General features: G+C 45.5%; 1 protein-coding gene across 1 annotated transcript in view; it reads left to right on the top strand.

The window, feature by feature from the left end:
* sspo (SCO-spondin) overlaps positions 1-16,303 on the top strand; it is a gene marked incomplete at its 5' end in the record, with an annotated part of 98,623 nt that overhangs the window by 53,246 nt on the left and 29,074 nt on the right. The window contains 17 exons of the mRNA XM_080793802.1: positions 242-387; positions 1,174-1,394; positions 2,200-2,235; positions 2,867-3,031; positions 5,390-5,596; positions 5,729-5,896; positions 6,622-6,756; positions 8,227-8,464; positions 8,678-8,830; positions 8,964-9,010; positions 9,648-9,818; positions 10,306-10,482; positions 11,461-11,622; positions 11,928-12,052; positions 13,527-13,666; positions 14,870-14,916; positions 15,236-15,490. Of these exons, the coding sequence (XP_080649928.1) occupies positions 242-387; positions 1,174-1,394; positions 2,200-2,235; positions 2,867-3,031; positions 5,390-5,596; positions 5,729-5,896; positions 6,622-6,756; positions 8,227-8,464; positions 8,678-8,830; positions 8,964-9,010; positions 9,648-9,818; positions 10,306-10,482; positions 11,461-11,622; positions 11,928-12,052; positions 13,527-13,666; positions 14,870-14,916; positions 15,236-15,490 (2,593 nt within the window). The remainder of the gene's footprint in view (positions 1-241; positions 388-1,173; positions 1,395-2,199; positions 2,236-2,866; positions 3,032-5,389; positions 5,597-5,728; positions 5,897-6,621; positions 6,757-8,226; positions 8,465-8,677; positions 8,831-8,963; positions 9,011-9,647; positions 9,819-10,305; positions 10,483-11,460; positions 11,623-11,927; positions 12,053-13,526; positions 13,667-14,869; positions 14,917-15,235; positions 15,491-16,303) is intronic.

Below are 16,303 nucleotides of genomic sequence, written 5' to 3'. Positions count from 1 at the left end.
TGTGTGTCTCTCTCTTTCTCATGGTTTGTGCTTTTAAGTGAAGTTCCTCAGAACGTCTTTACTGATCTTTGTTCATTGCTGAGTGCCTCTTCTGAAGAAGCTGACTGAAGCTGAAGCCTGTCTCTATTACTGCATTGTTGAATGAAATTGCTGCATTTAAAACAACGTCTCGTGTGTGTGTGTGTGTGTGTGTGTGTGTGTGTGTGTGTGTGTGTGGTGTGGTGTGGTGTGTGTTCCTTAGGAATGCCCATGTCTGGTGGACAGAGCGTTCCTGACCTCTCTGCAGGGCGTGTCCATCACACCTGTCTCGTCTCTGCGTCGTCAGAACATCTCAGAGGGAGCAGAGCTCCAGTCTGGAGACTCACTGGTCCACGACTGCAGCTCCTGGTGAGAAGAAGACAACAACAACAATTAACCGCTGTATTTACCTTCAACACGTTTAAAAATAGTACCGTTAGCACAGCTCGCAGGTGTGGTTACTGAATAGGTGTTGCAATCGATTTAATTGAAGATAAACTAACCAGATAATTCATACCGCTTCAGGATGCGTTCACACAAGGACGAAGGAGGAATAAGACTTGTGGGAGTCGGGGCTTTATTTTATTTTAATCTTGCCAAAAAAATGAACAGGGAAACGTATCTGAGTAACTAACTACTAAATTGCAAAACTAACTCGTTAAGCTGCACCATTACCCCAAAAAGTATCCCCGTTATATACTGTAACACCGTTACACCCAACACTGGTCAACAATGTCACGTGATCAATATGACGTCAGATTACTCCATATTTGGGCATACCTGACACGGAACTCCCCATACTGTACAATAGGTGTAGGGGCATACATGGAACACAGACAGACAGACAGACGGATGCAACCTGGTTGTATAACTGCGTTGGGCATGCATTTACAACTTGAATTGTTCCCGTGTAGGCTGTCTAGTATAAATAAGAAATGTGTTTAATATAGAATATTGGTTAAGAAGGAATCAATCGTTGCAGCCCCAATAAGAAGCTGATGTGGGTAGACGTCTCACCCAATGCCAATTCTGTTAACAATAATAATAAAGTGTTACAATTACAGTATTGAACCACACTAATAATATATAGATGATGATGCTGATGCTGATGCAGGAGATAAAAGACCAACCATCTCCCATCATCCCCATCTCTAGTTGGTGTGAGCATGGCAGATGGAACTGTTCCTTGGAGAACTGTCCGGTGGACGGAGGCCTGTCCTCCTGGGGCCCCTGGGGGTCCTGCTCCCTGTCCTGTGGAGGCCTGGGCGTGAAGACACGATCACGGGGCTGCAGCCGGCCGCCCGCCGCCCACGGAGGGAGGGACTGCCTGGGACAGCGACAGGAGACCACCTACTGTCAGACCCCTGACTGTCCAGGTGTGTGTGTGTGTGTGTGTGTGTGTGTGTGTGTGTGTGTGTGCGCGCGTGGATATGTGTGTGGTGTCACTGGTGTGCGCCACATATAACCGGAACAGTAAATAACATTAAAGATTTATACATTTTAGATTTTATCAATCTAATACAAGTAAGGGATTGAACTCTTGAGCCCATCACACCCGATTAAAATGCCATACATTCATATAACTGTTCTGTACCCACTGTTCTGAATACAAAGCAATGATACCTTTAAGACATACAACCCTTCCCACTCACTTACAGTACAGTAGGTAATTTAACACAGTTAATTATGTCCGAACCTTCCCAAACACACACTGGACAACGCTCCACACAGCCAACACTATTCTCGCTCCTGGCTCCCAAACAGGAATAAACCCCCCATTGCAGTCATTAAATGCAGACTCATTTCTCTTCACTCTACGTATGTGATTTTTTTAATTTCCCTTGTTTATTGACTAGACTTCGTGCTTACTCTGCTTATTCCAATCTTGCACTTAGTTGTATGTCACTCTAGATAAAAGTGTCGGCTAAATGCCGAAAGTGTAAATTGCAATGACATTCAATGGCTGGGAACTGGCACTAAAACATGTATCTCTTGCTAACAGCTAACAGCTTTAAATGTAATTTGCTGCTTCTGTAAAATATTAAAATAATAATAGTAAATCAGAGGTTAACCGTGTGGCCGAGTTGATACATTTCACTTTACTCTAAGTACTTCTAGCCTGCAGACCTTAGAAACTATGTATCATATTTAATGTGTTTTTTATCTTCTTGCGGCTGGCAGTGATCGTCACTCCCACGGACGAGCCTACAACGCCTGGTAAGATACCACTCCTCTTTCATCCTCCCACTGCTGTCAGTCACCTTACAGCTTTCTGTCATATCTGGCCAGTGGTGGAAAGTAACTAAGTACATTTACTTAAGTACAATTTTGAGGTATTCTGAATCGCTACCGTTAAAAAAATAAATGTCCTGGCGATTCAGGTCTGGTGACACTGCGCCCTACGGCAGCAAATGATTGGCCATCAGCCTCGTCACTCAACACGTCAAACAACAAACATGGCTGCCCCCACTGCGGTAACTCGCGACCATATCAATCTGGCTATTAAATCGACCTACGGTACTGTACCTGTATGATAAATTGTTTATTTACAGAAACATCATCGTCCGACATATTTTACCACTTTTGTTTACATGCTAGTAGCGCTCGTTGGCTGTGTTTGTTTGGTTAGCAACCGGGTTAGCCATAGCCAATGATTGACAACAACGTCATCTGCTTTCCTAATATTCTGATTTGGTTGGTATGAACCAATCGCCGAAGACTGCCACTTTGACAACGCCCATTCCAGAAACTGCTGCCGTGGGGGGAGGGCTTTCAGTCCGAATAATGAAGTGAAGGAGTGTCAGGCTAGGTGTTAGTCTGTCTCATCCTCCCTCTGTCTCGTGTCCAGATGAGGATGCAGGGTTCTCTCCCTGGTCGTCATGGAGTCCTTGCACCAGGACCTGCAGCGACGCCCTCCGCCCCGCCCTGAAGTCACGCCACCGCCGCTGTGTCAAGCCCCCCTGCTCTGGCTCCTCCCACCAGGAGAGGGTCTGCAACATGCCACAGTGCACAGGTACAACCTCTATACAACATGTCACAGTGCACAGGTACAACCTCTATACAACATGTCACAGTGCACAGGTACAACCTCTATACAACATGCCACAGTGCACAGGTACAACCTCTATACAACATGTCACAGTGCACATGGTACAACCTCTATACAACATGTCACAGTGCACAGGTACAACCTCTATACAACATGTCACAGTGCACAGGTACAACCTCTATACAACATGTCACAGTGCACAGGTACAACCTCTATACAACATGTCACAGTGCACATGGTACAACCTCTATACAACATGTCACAGTGCACAGGTACAACCTCTATACAACATGTCACAGTGCACAGGTACAACCTCTATACAACATGCCACAGTGCACAGGTACAACCTCTATACAACATGTCACAGTGCACAGGTACAACCTCTATACAACATGTCACAGTGCACAGGTACAACCTCTATACAACATGTCACAGTGCACAGGTACAACCTCTATACAACATGTCACAGTGCACATGGTACAACCTCTATACAACATGTCACAGTGCACAGGTACAACAAAATACCAATGGTGGTTTATCCCTTTAACCAGTTTATAATCCCCCATATACTTTGTTGTATATTTTGACTAATAGCAAAAATAGCCGCTTTGCATTGTGACCTATGGTACAACGGAGTATTTACATCTATTTAAGCTGGGTACCCTGCACCTTCTACGAGAGCGCATTCATAAATAATCCTCATGCAGAACATCATGGGTAATGTCTCTGAAATTGTTTTGAGCATGTCTTAGTGTAGCCTGCTCATTAATAGACTGCAGAGAGGGGAGCTGTTTTACCTCTATAATCTGCCCTGGAGCAGTCTGCATCACTTGGACAAATTTGGAGAGATTACTGGGACCTGTGTTGAATATCTTTCCTTTGCCCTCTACTTCCCGTCTCCCGTTGCTAATACAGTAACACCTGCCTAAAAATAATCTTAAAAAAAAAAAGTGACAATGGCAGCCGCAAAGGACTGAGAATTGGGACTGGAAAGTCAGCATGAGCTTACCCAAAGAGAAGCGCCCTGTATCCTCTCATTAACCTCTCTGTGCCTTCATAGTGTCCTTGAGCAAGGCCACCTCTAACTGTGCCAATAGACATGATCAGTGTCCGGGAGCAGGTGACACCGGAGGCACGCTGTCTCACTGACAAACTTCCCCCGGAAAATTGGTTTTTCGAAGAACCTGGCATACAGTAAAGATGGGCCTTTTGCCATTTAAGAAGAATGATTATTCACAGTTTTATAGCATTGGAGGGAGGTCGGAAGGGGGTATGTAATCTGTGTAATGAAATGCTTTGCCCTGTAAGCATGGTATTAATCGCCCGTGGATGGTACTGTGAGGTGGCTTGTTTATCTCAGGAACTGATTCTGTGTTTGTGTTCATCAGCAGAGATAAGTACTCGGCTGCTGTTTCATTTTGTCGCAGTCGGGTGAAAACCTTGTATGTGCAAAACCATTCCTTTTTTTAATTATTATTTTAAAAACATTTTAAATTGTGAAAATGGCTGATCTACAAGCTCACAATACGTCAGTCACATGTGAGCATGTACATTGGCAATTGTCACCACTTTTGTGCTACTCTCTTAATTCATCTACGAAAAACATTAAAAGATGAAATATGGAGATAGAAGGTTTATGCCCTGCAGCAATGATTTATTTAGTCATTTGGGTTTAGTGTAGTCTAGTGTGTACTTCTTGGGGATTTATTCAAATGAGACCAGGAGATATCTGGTAAATATCTGCTCTTGTGTTCACTGTAAAATACTGCCGTTCTTTGGCAGATGCAAGACTGGCTCAGATGCAAATTTATCATGTTTTATTCTTCAGAGCAGATTAAATCTGCTAAATCAATCAGTTACGTTTTATTTAAAGCTGAGCACCCACTGGGCAGTGCATGGGGCAGTTTTCCAGAGGAAGCACACCTGCTTTTCTTTCTTTACCTTGTATTTTATACTTTGTTGTATGACAGTGTCACGCAAAATGTGAGATAATTGCAGATCTACAAGCTTTTGTAGATCTTACAAAGTTACACGTTCAAGTGGTTCAACCATGCACAATTGTATTTTGAGGTCAGCCATGCTTTTCGGTTAGTTTTGAGTTTGCGTAGTAGAGATCTTTAGCCTCTTAAACCCCAAATATCGGAGTTGGAACCTGAGACCTTGACCAGCCCCATTTACCCGCTGAGAGCTGTTCATGAGGTGTGACAGCCGCCGCAGCGGCTTAAGAGGTTTTGGTAGGGCAGTCCACATAATGGCGGCAGCCTATAGAAGCCATTTTCCATTCATGTCTGGGCCAAATTCTGGGGGTGTTTCTAGACGGAGGCGACGCGTGCACGGGGCCGGACTGCGCCCAGAGGAACTGCTCGTGGACAGAGTGGGGGGACTGGGCGTCCTGCTCTCGGTCCTGTGGAGTGGGCCAGCAGCAGAGGATCAGGACCTTCCACAGCCCGGGGCCCAACGGGACCTGGTGCCAGGACATCCTGGGAGGCAACCTGGAGCACCGCTTCTGCAACATCAGACCCTGCAAAGGTCAGTGTGGCACAGAGCGGTGCTTTTCAACCTATATCAAGGCCCATTCTGCATTCGGTCATTTAAGACACAGATAAACCATTTGATGAGATTTAGCCTTGACAAATGATGATGATGATGTGTGTGTGACAGTGGACGGAGGCTGGTCTCGCTGGAGTCCCTGGTCTCGCTGTGACAAGCGCTGTGGTGGCGGTCGCTCCATCCGCACTCGCTCCTGCTCCAGTCCTCCACCCAAGAACGGAGGGCGGAAGTGTGAAGGAGAGAAGAACCAGGTTAAACCCTGCAACACCAAACCCTGTGGTGAGACACACACACACACACACACACACACACACACATGCACACGCACAACACACACACACACACACACACACACACACACACAAATACACGCACACACCGTTGCTGCCGGGCAGAATCCTTTGAATTCTCACATCTATTCTTTCCACAGTATACACTACTCTGTAGGTCAAATTGTTTGAAATACTTAAGTGGAATTTTAATAGGAAGTGCTTGTAGTTAAGTAATTGAACAGGGGACCACCTTTCTAAATCAGCCTTAAATTCGTCTTTGAAATGCCAGTGTGAGGGCAGATAGTTGTGGAGGGAATAGAATATAATACCAAACCACTTGAACCCCAGCATTTATATTCTGGGGGGAACATTTAACCAAAAATAGCTCAGCTTGTCGATTGGCTATTCTGTCAAAGGGATTTGGTGTAAGATTAAGTGGTTAGTGCCCACATTTGGCCGTACGCAAAATCTCCACTGGTTTGAAACAGGTTCTCCTGGCATTAACATGTCAGAGGCGCAGCGTCTCTCATTCGGCCCAATTTATTTCTTATCCAGATTAATGGATTGCAGATTTAACACTGAGAATTCCACTGTGTCGAGAGACTGTAATTGTACAAGCAGCAGCCAAAGCCTACAGCTGGTGTGACGATGAATGCGGCATAATTAATGCATGCGATGTTGTGATTGTGTGTAGTGTTGAATAAATGGATGGTTTTGCCGGTGTGTTCACAGATGAGAAGGGTTGTCCAGCGGGACAGGAGTTTGATGTGTGTGCCAACGAGTGTCCCCAACGCTGCTCTGACCTCCAGCAGGGCATAGAATGCCAGGGGAGCGCTGACTGTCAGCCTGGATGCCGCTGCCCTAAAGGTATAGTAGAATTTGAGAAAATGACATTTTGAGGAATAATATTGTTCTGGTCCTCACAAGATAAATGGTAGTTTTATGGGAAAAGCATAATAATTTAGATTTAGGCTTACTATTATGAAATTATTCAGGTTGGGGTTGCGCCTGTGTCGAGCACCGAAAATAGCAGGTCTACCATCTCATGGCGTGACGCATTATGAGCCTGTAGATCATGATGAAAATCGCAACAATAAAAAAAAAGGGAGAAAATGGCCTTCATAACATTGCCATCCTAAAATACAGATTTTCTTTAATACAAACTTGTGTGCTTGTGTTTTACAGTGGTCCCCTATGGGTACTGTGAGCGAAATCCTTTATTAAACAGATAAGCTTTTGTTATCTGTGTGCGTTCGTTTATGTATGTATGTGCGTGCGTGCGTGCGTAACTGGAGCCTGATGCTTCTGACTGTCCAGATGTTATCTGTTGTTCACCGCAGGACAAATGACACCTTTTGTAAATCAGCCGTTATCCGAGTGGTTGGCCTGACCCGAGGATCTGTCACACAATGCATTGTAATAGATGTGCCCGATGTCCTGTGATACAATTTGTATTACAGAATATCGGGCACGTCTATAAAATAAAGTCCATTTCTGTCCATTATGTGCATTGTTTTGATATAGGCTACACTACAGTATGTTACAGTGACTGCCACTTATTCCAAAGCCTAGGGGCGTCGATGCTAATTGGACTCAACCACATTTATTATTAGAAAAACTAATGTCTTACATGGTTAACATAAGAGTCATGACCCTCTTTAACACTTATTAGAGAGTTATAAAGCTCGAGGCCCTCAGCTCTCCGGTGCAGTGGGAACAAATTAGTCTTGTACCAAGTTTTATTTCCATACATCAAGGACATCACATAGTATGATAAAACGTGATGTGCGCGCGTGTGTGCGCGTGCATGTGTGTGTGTGTGTGTGTGTGTGTGTGTGTGTGTGTGTGTGTGTGTTCATTCTCGAGGTCGGCTGTACCTTTGACTATAGCCTGGAGGAAGCCTTTCTAACCAAAGTGCTGAAGTATCAGCAGCTAGTGCAGACCATCTCATGCAGCTAGGATATAGATGTAAACTTTTGGCAGCCTAGGGCATGTGCATAAATTGGTTGTGAGGGGCTTACAAATGGCCGGCCTTTACAAAAGGAGAGCCAAGCAGTTAGCGAGGTGCTGCTCAGTTTCAGCCAATTATAGGAAGCCGCTCAATTTGGAGGAGGCGTTGTTTCCTTTATCCATGATTTATGTCTGCTGCCCTGTGTCCGACATGTCAGCTGTACTGTATGTAACGATGCTTTGCCGTCCGTGCACTTGTTGTAACTGGCTGCTCTCCCACTACTGTCAAACTGCGCTGGCAGTGTTTATGTCCTTTGTACAAGGTATTCCTGTACTTCTCATTATGTGGACATAAATAAACAAATGTGTGTGTGTGTGCGTGTCCAGGCCAACTGCAGCAGGATGGCGTGTGTGTGCAGCTGTGGCAGTGTGACTGCATCGACTCGTTGGGACAGAGCTGGGCGGCGGGGAGCTGGCACCAGGTGGACTGCAACAACTGCAGCTGCTCTGACGGACAGCTGCACTGCACCAATCACAGCTGCCAGCCCACCTGCTCCTGGAGTTCATGGTCCAATTGGGCGTCGTGCAGTACGACCTGTGGGCAGGGCCAGAGGACTCGGTACAGGTAAGAGACGACGAACCGAACCCGCCACCGGATCTAAAATAATTAGTACTTTTGTTTTGTTTTAATTGCTTTGCTATTATCCTTTTCCCCCATGTTGTTTCTCTTTTGTTTTTGTATGTTAATGTGTGTATGTTAATGTGGTATGGACTTCTGTCTGAAATAATTGAAGTGTGAACAGTAACCCACTGTGGTCATGATTGTGTCGTCTGCCAGGGCACTGGTTCCAGACTCCACGGGAGCAGACTGCCAGTTTGAGGAAGTTCAACACAAACCATGTGACCCGGGGCGCTGCCCCCCACTCTGTCTCCATGACGACCGGGAGCTCAGTGTGGGAGACACCTGGCTCCAAGGGGAGTGTAAACAATGGTGAGACACACGCACACACACACACGCACACGCACACGCACACACACATACACATGCACACGCAATGTTGTGATACTTACTCTAACCACAAAGTGGTTACGTGAGATTGATGAGATGAGTTTTGTTCTTTCAGTACATGCACGCCAGAGGGAGATTACTGCCAAGACATTGACTGCAGAGGTGAGTACCGTACTAGAAACACCTATTAATATGCTGGCCAGCAATTTCATTCATATTATTTCACACACAGCTGTTCTTCGCACACACTTCATTATTATTTTAGAAAATACTCTTGGTTAGCTATAGTTGCAACCGGTTCATACATTTTTACCAGTCTTGTCATTTGAAGATACTACAAGTTTGTTGGAGGATTCACAGGCAAAGCTAACGAGCTCTAGTCTAGAGCACGCTATGTCGTCTCTGTCAGGAAGAAACCTTGTATCTCCTTCTTTTCATGAACTAATGGGTGTTTTGGAAAAGTTGTGACTTTTTTAAACATCTAAAATAGGGACGCCAAGTTGAAAGTGGTTAAGTATGTCTGTGAATTGTATAAATATTTAATTAAGCAATGCAAGGTGTTAACATGAGCTTGTTTTGACTATATAATAATTATATTGGATGTATATATCGGAACACAGGTTCTATTTTTCTGTTTCCTGAAAAGTAACGGTTTGTGTTCTACGACTACGTCTCTGTTCTACCCGACAGAGACGATATATACTCATGCTCATGGTGCCTCATCACATTGAGAACAACAGACAGTACATTGTATAGAAGCAGAGCTGATGTTATGATTATCATCCTGTCTCTTTTCCAGTGGACGGTGGTTGGACTCCGTGGTCGGTGTGGTCTGACTGCCCTGTGACCTGCGGGAAGGGAACGCAGGTCCGAACCCGTGCTTGTGTCAACCCGCCTCCGCGGAACAACGGCTCGCTTTGCAGCGGACCGGAGAGAGAGGCCCAGGACTGTCGTACACCTCCCTGTCTGGGTACGTTTCATCTCACGTTGTTTAATCGCATTAAACCCCGGAGTCGAGCGAATATTCTACCAAAATAACTAATCTACAAGCTCGCCACCACTCGTGGCATTGCGATTCGATGTGAGTGCAGTATAGAGCCTTCTGCCCTGTGGTCAACAAAGTATTATAGGGTTCATGTGGTTAATCTCATGTTGTCATTTTAAGAGTTTAATCTCATATTTCAAGACTTTCATTATGGAAAATGCTGTTGTTATGATAATAAAGTTATAGATGATGCACCGATCTGTGCTGTAGAAATAACAAGCAATATGCATTAGTTTTAATATACAGACTTTCCCCCTTTATCATTCAGGATCTATGACTAATATATAGGACCCGGTCCAAGTCCCAGTCCGGTCCAAATGTAATCTATTTATCATCTGTAAAAAGACAAATTGGCCAGTAACTTAAGTGTAATGTTTCTCTGATCTTCTACTGCTCCTGTGTTCATCTCCAGATGACCTTTGCCCCTGGGCGCCATGGTCGGCGTGCTCTCGCAGCTGCGGGGCGGGCTCGGTGTCCCGCCGCAGGGCGTGCGTGTGCGAGGAGGCCGGCGACGCCGCCTGTCCTCCCGAGATGGAGGCCGAGAGGCACCGCGAGGAGACCCAGCTGTGTTACAAACGGCCATGTCCAGGTACACACCACGCCGCAAACACGCACCGTGAACATGACATCCTACACCCAGGAGTCGGTGTGACTAATTAGTAACACCTGTCACCTGCAACCATGGAGCCCACAACCAATCCATCACCTGGAGATCGGACGTTGTGTGGACAAACACTGGACATGAGTTGATGTAACCGAGCTGAATCACACAGCTAATTACTAGGCGTGTAAACGATACAGTAACTGCATCGAATGAACATATCATTATTGTTTGTATCGTATTGTTTTGCAATGCAAATAATCAATTGTATCGATTCGATACTCTGACCAACAGCTGCCGTGTTAAGTGGTCGGACGGGTGGTGAGATTTTCAAGTGGGCTCCCGCTCCCGTTGCAGCCCACTTGAAAATCAAACGGGCGGTATTAAAATACCTGCGGGCGCGGGCGGTCAGGATAAAACTAGCGGGCCCCGCAAAATCCTGCATCCTCCAGATACAGAGCTTATAGGCTTCACTTTAGCAAAATATGAATGTCTGATGAAAACGTATAATTCCCCTACTGCGCTGGACAAGCACTCTCTCCAACAGACATCTTCAGGCACGTTCCCAAAGCTGCCACACCAGGCTGTCAATCATTAGTAATCACTCTGTGAGAAGTGCATGTGTGAAGTTTCTTTTCTCGCTTCTAAGCCCCTTGTTGCTTTTCCCTGTGGAATAACATGAAACAGAACACAAATATGAGTACACTTTGTTTACCAGTGCAGCAGCACTCCGTGCAGCAGTCCGTGAGTGACACACGTTTTGTGTGCAGACTGTCCCATGTCAGAATGGAGTCTCAGTGTGTGTTGTGTTGTGTGCAGACTGTCCCATGTCAGAATGGAGTCTCAGTGTGTGTTGTTTTGTGTGCAGACTGTCCCATGTCAGAATGGAGTCTCAGTTGGTCTTGTTCTGTGTGCAGACTGTCCAATGTCAGAATGGAGTCTCACTGTGTGTTGTTTTGTGTGCAGACTGTCCCATGTCAGGATGGAGCGACTGGTCCCAGTGCTCCTGTGAGGCTCAGAGGGAGCAGCGCCACCGTGTAGCTCTCTCCCCGGCCACCAGGGGACAACAGTGCACCCCCCTGGAAACGCAGAGCAGAGCCTGCAACCTCAGCCATTGTCACAGCGAAGGTACGTACCGGTAACCTATATCTGAATGTGCCCTTTCAATATTAGTGTGTGTGTGTGTGTGTGTGTGTGTGTGTGTGTGTGTGTGTGTGTGTGTGTGTGTGTGTGTGTGTGTGTGTGTGTGTGTGTGTGTGTGTGTGTGTGTGTGTGTGTGTGTGTGTGTGTGTGTGTGTGTGTGTGTGTGTGTGTATGTGTGTCTGTGTGGCTGTCTGTCTGTCTGCCTGCCTGTCGTTGGTACTACTGGTCTTATGAGTGAGTTTAAGAATGTTTCCCAATAGCCTAACGTTGTTGTTCGTTGCCCCTTTTAGACTGTGAACCTCCGTTCCTGTACTCTGAATGTGGCGCCCCCTGTGAGAAGCAGTGTGCACTGCAGGGACGCCAGGAGCTGTGTGCTGACGTGAAGGAGTGTACTCCTGGATGCTACTGCCCTCAGGTACACTCATAACACTTCAACACATGTCTGCTTTACTGGTCTAGCCACGTCACTCAACTATACACACCTCTATGTTACCTTGTTACTAGTCCACACTGTTGCCTCCCACAATCTTTAACCCATTTTGACCTGAGATCGATTTTTCAAAAATAGCAGACCTACAAGCTTGTAGCGTGCCACTCGGTGGCGCGCTATGAGCTTGTAGGTCTGCTATTTTTCAATAGCTAAAGCGTAACATAATGCTAACACCAAAAGGGGTTCCCGCCCAAAATGGGTTAAATGCTTCCGGTCATACAGTCTGTAGCACGGAAGCTCTGATCAAGCGATCAAGCAAATTTATCCTAATATAAATCAAAATCATCTAAGCATATACAGTATAGCTTGCTGCTTAGCAGAAATAGATATAAAAAAAATAAAAGGTAAAGAAGATATTTTAAAATACATTTTCCGAGAACAGAAATTACGAACAGATGCCAGTTTACGTGTTCGAATTTTGGGTGTGTATTTCCAGTCATGTCATGCATTAGCGCCTATGTGGCGTGCACCCTATAACCAATCGGCCCCCGCACACTCATATCCGCTTTAAATTGTGCTTCACATTCACCCTTTCACACACCATAATGGCGGAACACTGTTACACAATGTGGTGCACATTCACACACATTCACACATACCAACAGTGGAGGCAAACCGTGTAACTTTCTCATCGGTACGTAGGGTTTTAGTATCCTGCACACATGTAGCTACGAGGAGCTGGGGATTAAACCTGTAACCTTCCGGCTCCTAGATGGCTGCCACTGCCACCCCCTCAGTCTGTATTCTTTTCCACATTATCTGTTCTGGGACACGGTTTACTCCAAAGCACCTTTATTCATATTGGTTCTACCGGCTGTTCTCAGTGTTAAAATTCATGTGTGAGTCCTGAGTCCTAGGATAAGAAATGTAAATTAACCTCAAATTGAACAGAGCTAGTCACTGGGCGACACTGTACTGACACACAGGCTGTATCTTTAGAGAACAGTGTGACTATTCTGGTACCAGTGCGATTCCTAGACCCTCGTCACATTGGCACCACAATGCTGCTCGGTGCACTTTTCTGCTCTCTCTCTCTGTCTCTTTTTCACAGACTGCACCTCCACGGATACCTCTGTCAAACTTCTCAACGACCCGCTATTGTAAAATGGCTTTACAATTTTGTAATGGCAAAAACATTAGTAGTTTTAATAATTGATTCCTCCCCACATACATTTCAGTGTGTTGTAACTGACTGGCTCACCTGCCAGTGAGGAGCCCCCACCGGGAGAACGTAGCAACAAATAGCCAATCTACAAACTCACAACATGTCATCTTCCGGCAACGCAAGACTATGAAACCTCTGTCGTTCTGAACCACACACAGAGTGAAGGACAGAATCTATACGTGATAATCCTGCATCCTATTGACGCTGTGTTTTCATCCTCCTCCCTCCATCCAGGGTCTGCTGCAGCGGAACGGCAGCTGTGTTCCCTTGGAGCAGTGTGGATGTGTCCACCTCCAGCAGCAGGCTCCAGGACTCCCACCCACACCCATCACTCTGCCCCAGGGAGCTGCCATCAATATAGGCTGCAGTACCTGGTTAGTTACCCGTTATACCCACTTCAATCCCCAGCATCCTTCCCTACTCTGGCTGGTCGTTTTTTCATGTCATGTGAAAGCAGGGAATAATAGCTTCAAATTGGCATATTGGTTGTTCAGTTTGGAGATATGGCTTATAGAGTAATGTCTTGCAGAAAACAGCAAGTTGAGAAAACAGGCTTGAAAGGTTCACTTCTGTGGTCTCTAACATTACACCTAGCTACATGTTTAAGCATTTATTTCATATTTACATCATCGATTTCAGCTCTGACACTTATATCAGACATGCTGAGTATAGTATGTGAAGAGTCTGCCTGTGCTATTAACTCATTTTTGGGGAAAATGCTGTATTTTGCGCGATGGCAGGCTCTCAGTCAAATCTGGTCACATTAGGCAGCGATATTGTTGATTTACAAGCTCACAAAGCGTTACGCGCTGTGAGCTTTCGAAGAGATGGTGAAGATTGAAAAAAGCCGTCCAAGTGCAGAGCCAACTCCGGTCCAGTTTGTTATGTCTAGAGGGTTCAAGTGGTTAATTAATGGTTATACACCTAGTATAAGTTGTTACCAATAAGAATAAGAATAAAATAAAATCACCTAGTTTTGCTATTTGTTGTACAACAAAGTATATACAGTAGGGTAGGGCTTAAGTGGCTAATAAGTAGCATATTGGCATTGTCTCTTGGTGCACAAATGTTATGTGGACCATGTAACAACATGGTCAACAGCACTATTTGCAAATGTAGGCTAAATTAAGGTCACAAAGACAATTTAGAAAAATATGCTACTGCCTGCTAATGAGCTCCTTGTAGAAGGCTAATAATTTTTTGGGAAAATTGCAGATAGTTCTCCTGGCAAAAATTATTCATTAGGTAACTAATAGCAAATATATTTACAACAAATCGGCTTCCTGTGCTGGCGGTGCGCTGAGCGCACACGCAAAAAGTGTCGTTCTTGATTGTGTTACGTGCACATGAATCAGACAGAATTGCGCGTGCAAGGGGCCTTTTGATTTGGTAAAGCGCCAGGGCGTTCGGAGGGGTTGATTCGGCACTGTGTGTAACATCTTTCTCATTCTCATTCTCTCTCCCCTGTTTACTTTGCACACGCCACCAGTAGTCTAATATTCTCCGTCATGTACTGAATGTGGCATTTTAAGTGTTCACTCTACTGTATAATGACTGTGTATGGGTTTCTCCTCCAGCCTCTGCCACGATGGGACTTTGCTGTGTGACACCAGAGAGTGTGAAGGTGAGAAAGCAATGCGAAATAATCCACAACATTAAAGAAAGTCTTAGAGAATTGCTTTGAATAATCTTCAGCCAGCGATGGAAGAAGTATTCGATTTAGTTACATAGTTAATAATGTAAAGTATCAATTCCCCAAGTTTACAAGTAAGAATCCAGTATTCAATGCGACACGCTGTGAGCTTGTTGAGCTGTTATTTTCAAATAGCCAAAGTATATTACGCTGTTTCTCATTCTGTTTCTTGTCTTCCTGTTGCATCTCTCTCATCCCAATGCTCTCTCTTTCTGTCACCTCGTACCACCGTGCGTTCCACCCACCTCAGTCATCCTCAGTGAGTGGTCGGAGTGGACCCCTTGCTCTCCGTGCATCCCCTCGCCTCTCTCGTCCTCCTCCTGGGGACATGGAAATTCGTCTTCTTCGAGTGCTGGCGACAGCGTCGGCATGGTGTCGGTTCAGAGGCGCTACCGGGCCTGCTTGGACCTGGACTCTGGTCTGCCCGTCCCCGGAGAGGAGACTGACCAGTGTCCAGGACCGCTGGAAGAGGAGAGGCTCTGTCCAGATGCTAGCGTGTGCAGAGGTAATTTAAATAAGACCACTCCTCCTCTTTCCAAATCACTCCGCTCTGAATTTACAACTTGTCAGCAGGAGGTGTCTCTCTCTCTCTCTCCCTCTCTCTCCCCCTCCCTCCATTCAGAATACTTCACACAGGGTCGCCCTTGTTGTCAAAGAGAAAACGTAACAAATGGGATATAGTTCGCAGAAGTTCACTTCCACTAAAGTTCCTTTGATGTATGTCCTCGTTTTTCAAGCCCTCCACGGTCTGTGGTGCAGCATTGAAAAATTAGGCACAGACACACTGTGGTGAACCCAGTCAGACAGGCGTGGCACAGCCGAACTGCAATGAATTACAGTCTGTAGACAATCTGCTCTGCCTTCCTCTGTTCAGCAGTGCTTCTCAACAGCGTGAATCTTTTTCAACGTCCGAGCATAGACATGGTAACACCCTGTCTGCCTCTGATTGGCCTATACCGACACTGCCCGTCTTGCCCCCATTGTCTCGGAGTGTGGTACACTCTCAAAGTCACAGACCAGGTCCATTTCGTTCACAAGTATGGTTCCCCCCTGCAAGCACCCCACTTCGAGAACCACTGTTGTATAGAGGAGAGAAATAGAGAGGGAAACGCCGGTGGTAGAACTCACAGACCAGACGCCAGGCACTTCTAATGATACTGTAATGATGATGCATCCTTGAAGCACTTTTCATGAAGTGAGTTCCCTCGAGGGGACAATTACATGCTTTTATCTTTTTTTTTTTTTTTTTTTTTTTTTTTTTTTTTTTACTTTTTTTTTTTTAAACTCTTTATTTTTGAATTTTTGAATAGCCAAAATA

The sequence above is a fragment of the Protomyctophum bolini genome (assembly GCF_963924005.1).
Source record: "Protomyctophum bolini genome assembly, chromosome: 21".
Lineage (NCBI taxonomy): Eukaryota > Metazoa > Chordata > Actinopteri > Myctophiformes > Myctophidae > Protomyctophum > Protomyctophum bolini.
This window is presented reverse-complemented; position numbering and strand designations above follow the sequence as displayed.